Source organism: Solea senegalensis, linkage group LG1, assembly GCF_019176455.1.
Source record: "Solea senegalensis isolate Sse05_10M linkage group LG1, IFAPA_SoseM_1, whole genome shotgun sequence".
Taxonomy (NCBI): domain Eukaryota; kingdom Metazoa; phylum Chordata; class Actinopteri; order Pleuronectiformes; family Soleidae; genus Solea; species Solea senegalensis.
The window spans coordinates 11043286-11058271 of NC_058021.1; the positions used below are offsets into that span (position 1 = coordinate 11043286).

General features: G+C 38.5%; 2 protein-coding genes across 3 annotated transcripts; both read right to left on the reverse strand.

Moving 5' to 3' along the window:
• Positions 1 to 628: 628 nt before the first annotated feature.
• prpf38b (pre-mRNA processing factor 38B) lies at positions 629 to 6984 on the reverse strand. Its single transcript, XM_044034970.1, has 6 exons — positions 6566 to 6984; positions 5437 to 5505; positions 5103 to 5254; positions 4889 to 4949; positions 2143 to 2429; positions 629 to 2037 (listed from the first exon to the last, which is right to left on the reverse strand). Exons 1-6 carry the CDS (start codon positions 6773 to 6775, stop codon positions 1389 to 1391), a joined length of 1428 nt encoding a protein of 475 aa, XP_043890905.1. The 5' UTR covers positions 6776 to 6984; the 3' UTR covers positions 629 to 1388.
• A 1354-nt stretch (positions 6985 to 8338) lies between these two features.
• LOC122775780 (protein FAM102B-like) lies at positions 8339 to 14986 on the reverse strand. 2 transcript variants are annotated; one of them, XM_044035953.1, is made up of 11 exons: positions 14727 to 14986; positions 13615 to 13735; positions 13408 to 13437; positions 12868 to 12984; positions 12326 to 12372; positions 11280 to 11383; positions 11076 to 11171; positions 10783 to 10990; positions 10302 to 10438; positions 9495 to 9558; positions 8339 to 9207 (listed from the first exon to the last, which is right to left on the reverse strand). In XM_044035953.1, the coding sequence occupies exons 1-11, from the start codon at positions 14870 to 14872 to the stop codon at positions 9165 to 9167; spliced, it is 1113 nt and encodes a 370-aa protein (XP_043891888.1). In that variant the 5' UTR covers positions 14873 to 14986; the 3' UTR covers positions 8339 to 9164. The 2 variants fall into 2 exon arrangements, with proteins under 2 accessions (XP_043891888.1, XP_043891878.1); XM_044035943.1 differs by having other exon boundaries at positions 10302 to 10441; positions 14727 to 14985.

The following is a 14986-nucleotide window of genomic DNA, read 5'->3' on the forward strand; positions in this document are numbered from 1 at the left end:
ATAACAATATATTAAGTGGTGGGCCACATGAGGCCCACAAGCCACCCCTTTGACACCTCTGGTATAGTCAGTTTACTATTTCAACCAGGAACCAAGACATGGCAGGGGATGAACTACTGTTGACTTATTGGGAGGCCTGTGCACATAAATGTGATGTAGTTATCAAAAAGCACTTTCTGACATTCGCTCAAAAATGAACAGTAACTTTAGAGCTGGTAGACCATGGGCGTTAGTGCGGGTTTCCTCTGACAGATACTGCATCTCAGTCGTGTAATGAAATGTTAGACTGGGATTACTACAATTTACGATTCAAATGACCAAAGATGTCAAAGTTAAATGTGTGTGTAAGAGGTAAATGATTTGTTTGCCTTTGGTTGAGGTTATACATCTTTTCTCTGGGGCTTCATTATATTTTATTCACGTTTTGTAATTTATGTATTGGTGATAACAGGTTCACATGTGTATACACCTTTCTGAATGTATATTTAACAATGAGATTATTTTCACACTACATGCAAATAAAACTGCTTTTTAAAACCCCTCGTTTGCATTCAGCGTTTCTATTTCCACCGTCTGACTGTTCCTACAGCGCGCTGCGATTGTGTGGCATTCAAAAACAAAATGCAAGTTAGTAAAAGTGTTTTAATAGAAAACAAAATGCAACAGAGCAACAACCCCAATCACAGCACAAGCAGGGCTCAAGTGTGTGTGGTAATAAAAAAATGAATTACCCTTTGCATACTGCCCTTTGGAGGAATTAAACATTTTCAGGCTGTGTACACACAATCAGTGACAGATATCTCAAGCCAGTGAGCCACATCACCACTCAAGTATGAATCTTTAACATCGGCATTCGACTGTTCAAAGCATGTTTAATTGAAAAACAACAGATAAAACAGCTTAGGTATGAAGACATCACTGTAATATAGTAAAAAATGGCTTTCGTGCGGCCTGAACATAACAACTATTCTTCATAATCTATATGACAACAGTGTGGAGCTGAGTTTCCTACATGGACCGCACCCACAACGGTGAATAAGGCCACCCTGACCACTTGTGATGTGTAGACAGCTTCAAAAACATTATATACAAACCCAATTTCATCCTGGGGCAAGAAAAAAAAACAACAACCGTAGAAATTAAAATGCCATTTTTTGCCTCCTTTCGAATTTCAAGTGAAGACTATCAAGGATCTAATCTTGAGTGAAAAAAGGCAGGAAACACAGAAAGGTAAAGTAACGTTGCATTGGCCAAAGACGACACATCCAGAGGTCCGGCGTGCTCACATACTTAGTCTTTAACACAAGTGACGGATCAGACAACTGGGTAAAGATAAAAAGAAGAAACCAATGGGGAACTGAAGGAGTAATATTGCTGCAAGGCGACATTTAGTCAGTGCTGTGACTCCTTCTGCGTTCACTATGTTTACTATGATCATTACTGGTCTCGCGCTGGTGATGACTCTTGTCTTTGCTACGACTACGTTTGTGAGAACGCCGTTCCCCATCTCTGTCTCTATCTCTGCTGTGGCTGCGCTCTCTTTTCCTGTTCTTCTCCTCTCCACTCTTGTGCTTCCTTTCCTTGCTTCGACTCCGACTCGTCCTTTTGGCCTTCCTCTCTTCTCTGTGCCTCTCCCTGTCATCCTTGTGCCTCCTGTCATCAGTTTCTCCCCTACTTTTCTTATCCCTGGACCTCTCTCTTTCTGTGCCTCTATCCTTATGGTGCTCCCTGTCCTTCCTCTTGTTTCTGTCTTCCGCTCCATCTCTCTCTTTGTCTCTGCGTTCGCCTCTTCGTTCTCGGCTGCCACTGCGACTTTTTCTACGTTCTCGTCGGTCGTGGTTTCTGTCTGCGCTGCGGGATCGCCGTCTCTCTCTGTCCCTATCTCGGTCCCTGCCGTCTCGCTCCTTCTTTTGGCGATCACGCTCCCTCTCCAGCTCTCGGTCGAAGCTGGGGCCGTGACGGTCACGCTCACGCTGGTGGCTCCTGCTCCTTGACCGTTTGGGCGACTTTCGTGGGCTGGGCGTTCGTCTGGGTGTCCTACAAACAAAGGAACCACAACTGTCAGGCAAAATAAACTTAACTCAACCCTAACCCATACAATCACAATAACTCTCGCCCAGCACAATATTGTCAATCTTTCACCTGGAGCGCCACCGTTCCCCTTGCTTTCCTGAATCTGCAAATGTGGCTGCTGCTGCTGCTGGTGCTCCTTCTTCTTCTTCTTCCTCCTCCTCCTCCTCCTCTTCCTGCACCTCCTCCTTCTGAACAATCTTACGTGGCCTCGCCTTCATCTGCTGGTCAATACTCTTCTGCACAGGCACGGGGATCCGGGGGAAAAGAGTAGAGAACCACTCCAGCTTGGTTAGGAATGAGCGCAGCATCTCTCCTATGGTCATCACACAACCACCTCCTGCCTTTACATCAAGCTCCTATAAGGAAACAATGGCCAAGAGCCATAAAGAGACAGTTAGCACACAAGCAGGAAGTTGTATTTGTTTGTTTGTTTTTTACAAATTTGCCTCAAATCAAAATGCAATTTGTGATGACCAAATACTGAACCTTCACCTCTGTTCATCTAGCTTAATCTTGCATATCAATAAAATGCAATTTTTTCTTTTTCTTTTACAATTTCTGCCTAGAGGAAACAATATTATCAATATAACAACTGTTTGCCTTAACTAACCTGCCTGTTAATTCCAAAAGTCTGTATTTACAAAGTGAGCTTTGTTGATCAAGCTAGCCAATTAACTATTTAAAACCTCTTCAACCCTGACCCTCTTTTTAGGGTCCCTGTTTGAAAATGACATGCCCAAACTAAATAGAGTACATCTCTGCAATTATCACCTTTCAATTAAAATACCACCTTTAAAAATGTGCATTAGGAGCTTAAAAACTCTGATGATGCTGAAGTGAAGCAGACTAAAATTACAGTAGTTGGGCAGTATCTATGCCATTTAAGATTACTATGGGTAAAAAAATTGTTAAACCCATTTAATTTTATTTACATGTCACTGTTGGTCTAATAAAAACTTGTTTTGAATTAAAAAAATAATAATAAAAAAATTGGGGCATTTTTCTCTGGAGCGTCAGAGACAACTCTGAGCCTCAGCCTGTTCAGGGCCATAGCTCCGGCTAGCATTGACCAATCTAGGTCAGGTCTAGATTGACAGCTTGTTTTAATCCTCTAAACCAATAGAATCAGGCTGCAGTCCCCAAATGCACGTAGCACCCTCCGTTCGCATGTCAGAAGGACGCAAATGCGTATGACGTAGTTTGACAGACATTCGCACTTCTCCAATCAAAACAAGCTAATGGCCGTCTGGAATGACCAATCAGACCAGGAACAGTCCCCAAAGCATACTGGGTAGTCTTCTCCAATAGAAGCGGTTTTGTTGTGGTGTTGTTTTGCTCAACGGCAAAGGTAAGACAACATTTGTGGTTGTATTTCTTGAAAGTGTGTTGTTTTGCTCTTATTTTGCAGCTGGATCCGTGAGTTTTGGTTGTAGAGTGATATAAATGGTAGGGATGCACGATATATCGGCATTAATATTGTTATCGGCCGATGTTCGTCATTTTTTAACATATCAGCATCGGTTCAATGAGTAAAACTGCGCCGGTTTTAACAACCGATGTTTATACCCGTCTAATTGCTGTTTGTGTATGTGTGTCGGGAAGGGGAGGCCAGGCGGCATTTGTTTGGGCATATGACAGTTTAAAACATATATCGATATCAGTAGATATCGTTTATCGGCCATAGCAGCAATATTAATATTGGATATCGTATCGGCGGAAATAGTCATATCGGTGCATCCCTAATAAATGGTCACGTTGTAATCTGTTAAGTCTCCACTGTCGATCAGACTTTTCTACGGTGCCATTTTTTTATGTTTACAGTGTTATGGTGTTTTGATCACTTGGCGTTTAGTCTTTGTAACATAAGAATGTTTTTTATGAGCTTTTAGCTGAGTTTCTCAGCTTTCTGTGGGTATGCTGCATGTCAAGAACAATCAAAGGTAAACATGCCTTTGATATGCATGTGTCACAGTGAGTGAGTCTGCGCCGGGTTGAACAGGATAAAAACCATACATAAAGGGAACAGAGTGCATAACACTAAAACAATTAGTGTGAGGGGCAAAGTCAAAGAAGCCATGGCTTCCATTTTATTCTCCTAACAACATTTGGGTGAATAGAAATGCTCACAGTGTAAGCACAGATTTGAACAGGTAGGTAAGTGCACACCAGTTGAATAGTTATCTACTGAAAATGGTAGGGAACAGCTGCTTTGCACTCACACACACAAACCAACACAGTGCTGAGATACAATATCCAATTCACCTGCCGCACAATAGGCATCTAAAGAAAAAAACAGGGCAATTAACCAGTTGAATAGGATTTCAAATGATCACTTCAAATATAATGCAACAGAACATCAGAGGAGGCCTGGTTGCACAGCATGGGATCAAATTACATTTTGAAAAAGATCAGTTTAAAAAGACTAGAATAATGCCAAGTTTGACATGTGTAATCAGTGTGTTTGTACGAATTCCCCAATTGTAATTTATCAAAATTTTGATTTGTGCAACAAGTCCTGAGAACATCTTTTCATAAAAAGAAAGCATGCCTTGATATCACATTGGACTAAATAATTGACTCATCATTATATATATGGTACTTACCCTGATAAAACTCAGCAGTAGAGCAGTGAGCAAGTAACATAGCTACTGAGGTTTAGATGACAAAAACTGAGGACAATTAAGCCAAATGAAGGCAAAGGTGAAAAATCAGTTATGAGCATCACACTGGGGAAACGGACAGCTTTTGACGGGTGTCGTAGAAGGGTATTAAATGGAGAGAAAGAAACATTAAATTATTACCCGAGATGACATACCTCCTCATCATCCAGGAACCCATCGTACCAGTCAATTAAGTCATTTGGGGGCTGAGTGTACCTGAGGGAGAATAAAATAGAGCTCAAATCACACAATCGTGCTGCATTTATCTTATTCAATTTGTATGCATCAGTTCTATATTCACTGTAGTCCACGGCTTCTCATTAGAGGCTAATATACACCTTCACATAATATGATGATACAAAGACATACCTTATGTACATGAAACCAAGTGCTCTGATGTACGGTGAGTCTGTGTGAGTGATCAGACCCATCAGCTGCTTGCGAGTCAACTTGAGAGTAAACAGTTTGTATAGAAGACAGAAAGCAGTAGACACAATACCACCAGTTCCGACTCCACGCACCTAAAAGGAGATGACAAAGTTATAAAGCACTGCAAATCATTCAGTGTGGGTCTATCACGACAATCCAAAGAAACATGGGATCCGGTGAAGTTTCAGAAGGATCTGAAACTCCACCCAAGCTACTCAAGAGAATATACAAGGGGTAAGAGATGGGGAATAAAAGGCACGTACTTCTCACTTACCCCTCCGCACATTCCAGTCTGGCCTGCAGTCTTTCTGCTTCCCTTTTCCCAAGGCTCAACATGAGTCACCTGTGGGCACAGAAACAATAAGCCTTAACTACACACTAGGAAGTGTGATTATGAAAAGCCATTTGACGTTAAGATTAAAAACCTGAAAAAAATTTGATACATTGCAAAATGAAACTAAATTCTGTAAAGCTAAAAGACCACAATGGTAATAACAGAGAGTTTACAACCTCCCCCGTCACAGTAGCAGAGCTCAAAATATAGCAAGATGTATAGGAGCAGATGTAGCCAAAGACCTAGGAGGAGCTAAAAAAAATGTGAAAATTTTAATGAATTATTATCTTTTTATTATCTGTAATCCAACGGATCAAATTAATTATTAAAATAGTTGAGAACTGATAATATATGGATAATTTCAGAGTCCATTATGGACCAAACAACCAATCAATAAACTGAGAAAATAATGAACAGATTTGAAAAGACAATGAAATTAATCATTAGTTGTACCTCTAAATACATAAACTGTCTTGTTTTGTCCACAAACATTACAGTTCTGTACAGAGCAAACAAGCTGAAATCAGAAAATGGAGTAGTAATCATCCCTATCACAAATTATTAACAGCTCTCTTTTTTAAGAACTCCCAGATAGGTGGCGGTTAAGAGCTATTCATCTCGAATCTTTATATCCCTGGTGCGCCTGTACGAGAAACAGTGAGACTGGCATGTGGCCTGTAACATTTTAATAAAATGGCTTATTTCGTGTCCATAATAATAATGTTCATCTGTCCAAGAACTTCTTAATAACTTCTTAAAGCATGAAGCTAACATGCACATGATCAAAACAGTACAACTATTAAAATAATTTCTGAGGGAAACAGGCGCCACTTTGAACGATGCTGTTTACAATGGCAGTCACCGATCGCCAATAAATATTTGACATGTACATAAAAATAAATCGTAATTACTAAATCAGGTAGGTAAAATAAGTGGACAGTTAAATTACATGAATGTAACCCTATCTGGTACGGGTTTCTTGTCTTTGGCTACTGCAGCACACTACTGTTTCAGTAATGCGGTCACTGGTTACCTAACTAGCATGCGGGTTAGCAGTCGCTAATGTTACCTTGAAATAGATTTCGTCCACAACTTCATGGTAGGTCTTCAGCTCGTAAAGCTGGACTTTGAAATACGGAGAGGACAGCACATTGGTTAGAATCATGGGATTGAGGTTCATAGTCTTTTCGTTGCCCCACAGGGGCAGTACATTTCCATGTTTCCCTGGCGCAGACTTGCTAACGGCCTGTGTTGGCAGCTGGTTTCCGACGCTAGCCATGCTAGACGAATCCCAAGCCGCTATACTTGCGTGCAGTTAGCGTGTTTCCGTCTACAGGTCCATTAATGTAAGATGATGAATTGTCGATTTCGAACAATTTTGGTGGTTCAGCTGATGACTATCTGTGGCTAAATCGATAATAACAGCTTCCCGCCGTCGGCGTAGCTTGAGTCCTGACGCGAGGTGGAACCGGAAGTGTACCGATGTTGGTGCAGTATGAGAGGAAGTGCTACTGTGACTATATTTCCGTCACCACGGTTACCGTTCCGTTTTTGGTCCTTGTCTCCTTCTTAACTTTTTCTATATTCGCACTTTGTAATTGAAAAAAATGATCAACTTTGGGATCTAATGAAAACACCATTGACGTTACTGATTCACATTCCTAATATTCCTCCCCTTGTCATTGCCATATTGGTCTGGACAAAAATAGAATGTAATAATTTAGAAATAAATGGAGGAGCAGCTTTCTGAATAAAAAACACAATGTTTACATGTGTGATTTACGTGGAATAGATCTGCAAACATACCATATCCCCAATTACTTATAATCTCTGTAATCATGCAAGAATGTATTGATCAAATCAATAAATTTTTCCACTTGGTATGTGAGTTGTGCTTTGTTTGTGATTTGTGTTTTTAAAATATTTGCTTTTTTTGGTCAAATATGCTGTTTTAAATGTGCTTTACAAATAATTTGGATTGGAAATACTTCCCAAACTTTAATAGCAGTGAAATATTAAAAAGGGAAATACTGGTATTACAGGTATTACAAGAGTATGACATATTTAACATTATAGTAAGCTACGGTATAGTAAAAGGATGTAATACAAGTATACAGTAATAGTGTGAAACGAATAGAGTTGCAGCTAACGATTATTTCATAATCGATTAATCAATTAATCGTTTGGTCCATAAAATATAAGAAAACCGTTAAAAAATGTTGATCAGTGTTTGTAAAACCTGGAAATGATGATGTTCTCAAATGTCTTGTTTCGTCCACAAACCAAAATGATTGACTTTTAATGATTTCTTTGTTATCCAGAGCAAAGTAATGAAGAAAATATCAATATCATAATCATATAATATATTAATAATCATGAATAAAGCTTCAAACCGATTAATCAATTATCAAAATAGTTGTCGATTAATTTAGTAATCGATTAATAATCGATTCATTGATTATTGTTCGTTTCAGCTCTAGAAATTAAATATAGTTATGCTACAAATATGCTTACAGTATACTGTATATACAACAAGATTATAGATTATATAAAAATCATAGTGTAATTAAAGGTGTAATGTGTAAATCTTAGCTAAATCTATTGGTAAAGTTGCATGTTGCAGTTCTACATTCCTCACATAGGAGGACCTACGTATCCTACACTTAGCAGGATACCATAGAAGATGATTAGTTTATTAATTGGCAGCTACTATTAAAACATGATGATCCAAAATGGTGGCCTCCTGATATAAATATAAAATCTTTTTTTCCCAACTTTTATTTTATTACAAACATTTATTACTGAGAATTAGTGCAATGAGTAGCTGGAAGTGATTCTTATCAAGAGTGCATATCTTTTTTTATTTACAGATTTGGCCTTAAATATACAGTCAACATTCAGAATCTCATAGATATCTTAAAAAAAATATCATTTGTTTTACACAGCTTACATTCATTACATGGACCATAGCTTACTTAAAATATGATAAACAAATATACAGTTAAGGTTTGCCAATTATAAAAAAAGAAAAATGTGCTTAAATTACTTTGATTACAGACAACACACACATACCCATGCACATACAAAATAAGTATTTGCATATATGCCCCCTCACAACCAGGTGAACAGAGGTGTTTTGGGTTACAGACACACAGCAGTGCCACTTAACATTAATACCACATGGTCAATTTTCTATTTACCAAGATATATGACACTGAGGACAACATGTGTCCCAATTTCCAACATTATCTGTTACACAGTAAATATTTTATTTTTTTATTTTAAATAACTTTAGCACTTGTTGTCACCTGTAATAACTCAATCACAATCCCTTCATTTAACAATATATACAAATTAACATAGTAAAAAAGACAATGGTTCAATACACTTTTTTAAATTACAAGAAGACATGTCAGTACACCAGTTATTTCCATCACTACAGTTTAATGTTCCAATAATGTGGCCTTCACATACTCAACATGAACACTAGAGGACTCTCCTGATCAACAGAAGGGATTACATAAGAGAAATGAAATGTCCTGGAGTGAAGCCTGAGTAAATTCCTCTGGCATCTCCCCTACTCAGTCTTTTTTCCTCTGCATTAGTGTAATGCAACAACCCTTATGGGCGGGACATGCTTACCACAGCCACAGAGTGCTTACCATAGCCTAGCGCTTGAACACCACCTGCTCAAAGACTCCTGCTGCAACCCTGAAAGAGAATTTCGCAATGTTTCTTATATGACAGGAAGCGGGGTGGTTATCTGATCGGACTGTGGGCATTCTTTTATGGGCAAATCTAACTATCTATTGGCACTGAAAGTACATTAGTACGACTTAGTACATTTTAGAAACAGGCAGTGTTATGGCCAGTTGTGTTGCCCACAGTTAAGCAAGTTTGCAATTCAAGTATTTAGTATAAATAGTATAGGTAATATTTATCGTAAATGCCTATGTCTTCACAGCAACAACACTTTCCAGTTAGATAATCGCACCCACCTCGTGTGCTGGCTTCCCAAGGCAGTACTCCCACCAGGACCAACAAACAAGCTGAGCCCCTCCTCTGTAACCACAAGCACATACATCCAAAACGTAAAGATACTGTCACCCAATTTACACAGTTGGATTTGAAAAAAATAAAAAAATAAAAAAGATTTCTAGAAATAAATGACTAAAGATTAGGGATACTCTGGGGTCTGGAGTGTCTCACTGTTATTCACTGTTTTATACCACCAATTGTCATTTTTTTTACCCTTTGTATAATCCAAATAAAAAGAGTTGGAAAAAAAGGTATAGGATAAAAAGACATATATTTCTTCACCTAAAATTGTGTGCTACATCAATATCAATGAGGAAGGACAACAACAGGGCAGGAGCATGTTGTGCTGTACTATACATCATAACTGATAAACAACCTTAAAGATCCAGTGTGTAAGAATTAGTGACATCCAATGGTGAGGCTGAGGAGTGGAACCAAAATGGTATTCCTTGGCTCACTCCTCCCTTGTCCAGGCATGTGAGGAATCTACAGTGACCTTATCCTAAAGCCTAATCTAAGTCTTTGAAAACCTAATACCAAATACAAATAAACATATGGGTAGTACATAACATTTCTACCAATAAATACTTTCAACCTAATGTCTAATTTATAAATTCACCAACATATGCATTAAATCATCACTCATCGTGTCAAAGAGTATTTGTGTTGTGTTGCACTGCAATGCCTGACAGTAATTTGATCCCATCAGCAGGATAGTAGGAAACCTTCCAGGCGAGCATAGACAAATCCACAGATTGAGTACACACCCTCTGCACTGGAGTCCAAGATGCCATGACTGAAATCCTGGCTCTGCAGGATTTTCTCTATTATGTCATCAGCGTCCACCCTGGTGGCATCGACTCTCTTCAACTGATTCTCCATGGAGTTTTGCTTTACAGGATGTCTACTGGGGAAACAGAAGATGGAATATATATATATATATATATATATATACGCATACATACATGTGTGTATATAAACCAGTTTATATAGGTTGTATATATATATACATATAAATATATATATACGTGAAAAAAGGAAATAAGTAAAAAAGAAAGAAATCATTACATACATTTTAAAATAACTTCATTGTCATGTCTTTTAACAATTTTAAGTACATGGTATCACATACTGTTTGTATGATAGCACTTAGCATGTCTTAACAGTTCGCTGTGAAACCAACACGACTTTTTAGTGGAAAAAGAGTGGATGTTGGTTTCAGTCAGTCATTGTAAATGAGTGTTTTACCTAAAAGGCTTGACAGGGGTAGTTGGGTTTTCAGGTGCATGCTGACTGGTAGCAGAGACAGGTGGAATGGATCTGCTCTCCTTCTCTCCTTTGTCTACCTGCTGATTAACGGGTTCCAGGACGCAGCCAGTGCCTGTGGAGGCCGAACTTCCTGATGCACTCCTCCGATGGCTCAGGTCTATTAAACTGGAGTGATTTGAGCTGTAACCTACAGGTGTGATAGACTAAGTTTATGGATTGTGAAACTGTTAAAAACGGGAAAATAAATAAGTATGTGCTTCAATGTGTAGTACCTGAGATTTTTGACTTTTGACTTGCATAGCTGGACTTTCTCGAGTGGCCATAGATGACCAGCTCCTCTGGGACTGATACTGACTTCTTTGGGATCTCTAAAAATATCAGAAAAGGTCAAACTGTGCACAAACCTACATTTAAACTGCTTTCCTCAGATATTGTTGGTTCTTCATGGTGAAATGCCATACAACACACGCACATACCAGTGAGTGAATGGAATATATGCATGTTGCCTCCCTTTCTGTCCTCTAGGAGGCGCTCTCCTTCATCCTGTGGGATTCCCAGAGTCATGGCTGTAGATGGAGGACTGTGGGCAACACAGATGGCAGCTAAATCAAATGTGTCATCGGGTTTCTAAAGTAATTTGTCAATCTCTAATGACACATAAACAAAACTGTCTAAACCAGTTTATATAGGTTGGAAGAAATTACACTTAAAACATTCCACACACAGATTGTAATGTAATGGTTTTAAATGATTGAAACCACATACAGTAGACGGTGGATAAAACTATTATGGCAAAGTGTTTGAAACACATCAAAACAACACAGCCAGCAGTCTAGTGATCAAGTTATGTCTAAGTTACTGTATAAGTGCAGAGGTAATAAATACATACATTTTTTTATTGGATTACTTTTTAACAACTTCCAGTTTAGCAGACACTAACACCCTCACTTCTCTGTTACTGAGGTTTGACAAAAGTGAAGGCGTGGACAAAGACGAAAAATGCAAGACAGTGAAAAAAAAGTTGAACTGAACGTCATCTTTGGGCTGTGAGCTGTTAAGTCTTACACACACAATGAGTAACACTGCGTGGGATGAATGACGGTGCTATCCTCGACTTAATATTTGCCTAGACAGCAGAGCGGGTGTTGGAACATTAAAGAATGCAGGTAAATACTCCGGTGAGTGACGGTCTGCCAGGAGTGTCATAAAATATCATCTCCTGTGTGACAAGCCGCCCAACGCACAGCTCTTGACGTTAATGAAAATACAACATCAGCTGCAGCTCACTGCTGAGGTTGGGCAGATTAATGTCCGACCAAGGTGTGATTAGCTCTTAGATAAGAATGTGGTAAGATCCCAGCTACGAAATAATGGGTCATAACTTGGTGTCAGGCAAGAGAGTGTGCTTTTGGTAATGAAAACTATATATTTGAATAAAGTTAAATGTAAAACCGACTTCCTTACTTACATTTATCAAACTGAATAAATAAAGAAGACGACTGAGGTCAAGAGGAGCACTTACGTTTTAAAACAGGGATCTCCAGACATAAGTTGTGTGGTAATGATGACCTGTAAAAAAAAAAACCAGTAATACCAGTTAGTTTTAAAGTGGCATGCTATTGAAGCATTGAGGCAGAAAAAGGCAAAAAAGAGTCACTAACAATTTTCTGTAATTCAGAATAGAGACTTTGATACAAGTAGGATAATGGTAAATCTGCGCCTCAGGTATAATCTGCATACTTTAAATTTGTCCCCATGTAACAACCAGGTAACAGGCTCAGGCATGTCTTGTATTAACAATCAGGACGTTCAACTTTTCCATCAATCTCATCAGTTACACGGTCCCAAACACAAGAGTGTTGATTGTTGCTAGTAAACTCAAGAACTGGTGATTTGATTTAGATCCACACATAGGATAAGAGGTCTTGTATGATTATCATGTTAAAGGATCACTACTGGACTCAAGAAACCAAACAATGACAGTGTGGTAGAGACTCCTGAGGGCATTTCCCACACTATAAAATGGAGGGTTGTGGGACTGTGTGTGTTGCTTCATCACCATACCTTGAGAATTGAGTTGTCCTGTCTTGTGTTCTTTGTGTCATATCCCTCTAGGAGACACCGTCGAGTCATGCTGCCAGACCCGGCAAACTCTGACAGGTTTAAGTCAGCAAAGCCCAGCTGCACACAAGATCAGATCAGTGTGAACTGTTTATCCGTCTGTTTAAGGTGTTCAAAAAAATGACTCGATTGAAACAGTACTTAATAGCACTCATGCACTTAAGTGCAGAGCAAGTGTTCACAAATATCAGGCCAAAACATAGTCCTGAGGTTTTCATTGTTAATACAATAAACTACATTTGAGAAAAGCAATCCACCTTCAGATTTAAGGAAACAGTGCGGGTTTCTGACATAACACCTTGAAATACCTCATTCTTTAACTGATCATTTAAGTTATTGATTAACATGGTGTGAGTTTTGTTTCACCGATTTTTAAATCAGTAACTAAAGCCGGAAACTAGCAAGACTGTTCTAATGGGTCATCTGTACTGAAGCCACTGTTCACAACAAATGGCAGTAAGTACATTTTAGATGTGGTATTACCTTTGCAAAAGATTTCCCACCCTTCAACTCCTGAAAATGACAAAACACAAAAATAAGTGGGGTTAAATTTGCCATTAAAATATTTGAGACTAATGGCAGCACACTTAGGTGCTGTGATAGTAGCAGTACAGATACAAAAAAGCACTACAATGCATTTATGTGGTGTCAGAAACACATGATGATGGCAACAAAGGCATTTCCCATTACCTTGCGCACAGACACCCGGCACACACAGGGGTCTAGTACACCTGTCCCAGTATTAGCACTCATCTTACACAGGAAAGTGAATCGTTTCCTCCAGTGCACACAGTGGACTTGGACTGGCTCCCTGAGAGAGAAACACACTTAAGTTTATTCTGGCAAAAGACAGATTGAAAACTGAAAATGTGTTATTTGATTTTGTGCTATTTGGATAAAATGACAAAATGTCAAAATGTCAAATCTTTAATATTTCTAGATTATTTAGTTCTTATTATTATTAATAACATACCTAGAAATAATATAAAACTGCATAATGTTGTAATTAAACAATAAGAAAAAAAAGGGAAAGCTGTGGTTGGAGCGTGGGTAAAATCAAATTGACAGTGTTTACGCTACAGTTTGTTGCAGCAGACGGTTGCCATGGCAAAGCAATGAGCCTGTGTCTGTTTTTTCCAGAGTGACTCACTTAAGTGCTACAAGCTACGAACAGTTATAATCATAGACCCAAAGGAAGGACTGACCATGTGAGTTCCTTTGAAACACAAGTCAATGCAAAACAATAGGAAAACAAATAGATAACATACAAACAAAAAAAGTATAGGTTCTTCAGCCATTGTAGTCATGATACACTATCTACTATTAAACTACAGCCACTAATAATAACAATAATGACAATAATAGAAGATTAAAAATAATAATTTGCTCATTATGTGAACTGTTAAACTTCTTTCTTTCTTTCCTTGCGGTGTGAACTAATTATTCCTTTTTTAATGATATTTTTGATATATCAAATCACAGCTTTTTCTGCATCATTTCTTCAGTTGATGACAAGGTAAGTTAATATAAAACAGATCTCTGTTAGCTTTAGCCTTTAGCCAATACAAATATACAGTATAGCTTAGTTAGTTAGCTAGTTTGAGGTTGAGTTTATGTAGCTGACTAATAAGTTACACGTGTTTGTTTGGAGGCTGGGGAATTTCCAAGCGAAAAGAAAAGTAAAATTCGAGACTATACGCGAATTAACCATATAATTTAGTGAAGTAAACACACAGTGGACAAAACAAGTTAAGCTTAAATTTAACTCCAGCAGTCAAACTATAAATAGCAAACATGCTCACCGAGTCGACTCTTGGGCGAAGCCTCCATCTAAAAGCCTGACTTTACAGAACAAAACTCCGTTAACGAAAGGAACCGACGACAACTCCTCCAGGTCAAAGTCTACTTTAAATTTAAACCTCTTTTTCTTCATGAGTATGAACGACATGGTGTTTGCTGGTGACTCTCACTCACACACACACACAGAAACAGACAGACAGCTGTGCTGCTCTTATAAAGCTGTCACTGCACTGACACTGTTGCTGTGATGAAGTCTCAAAGT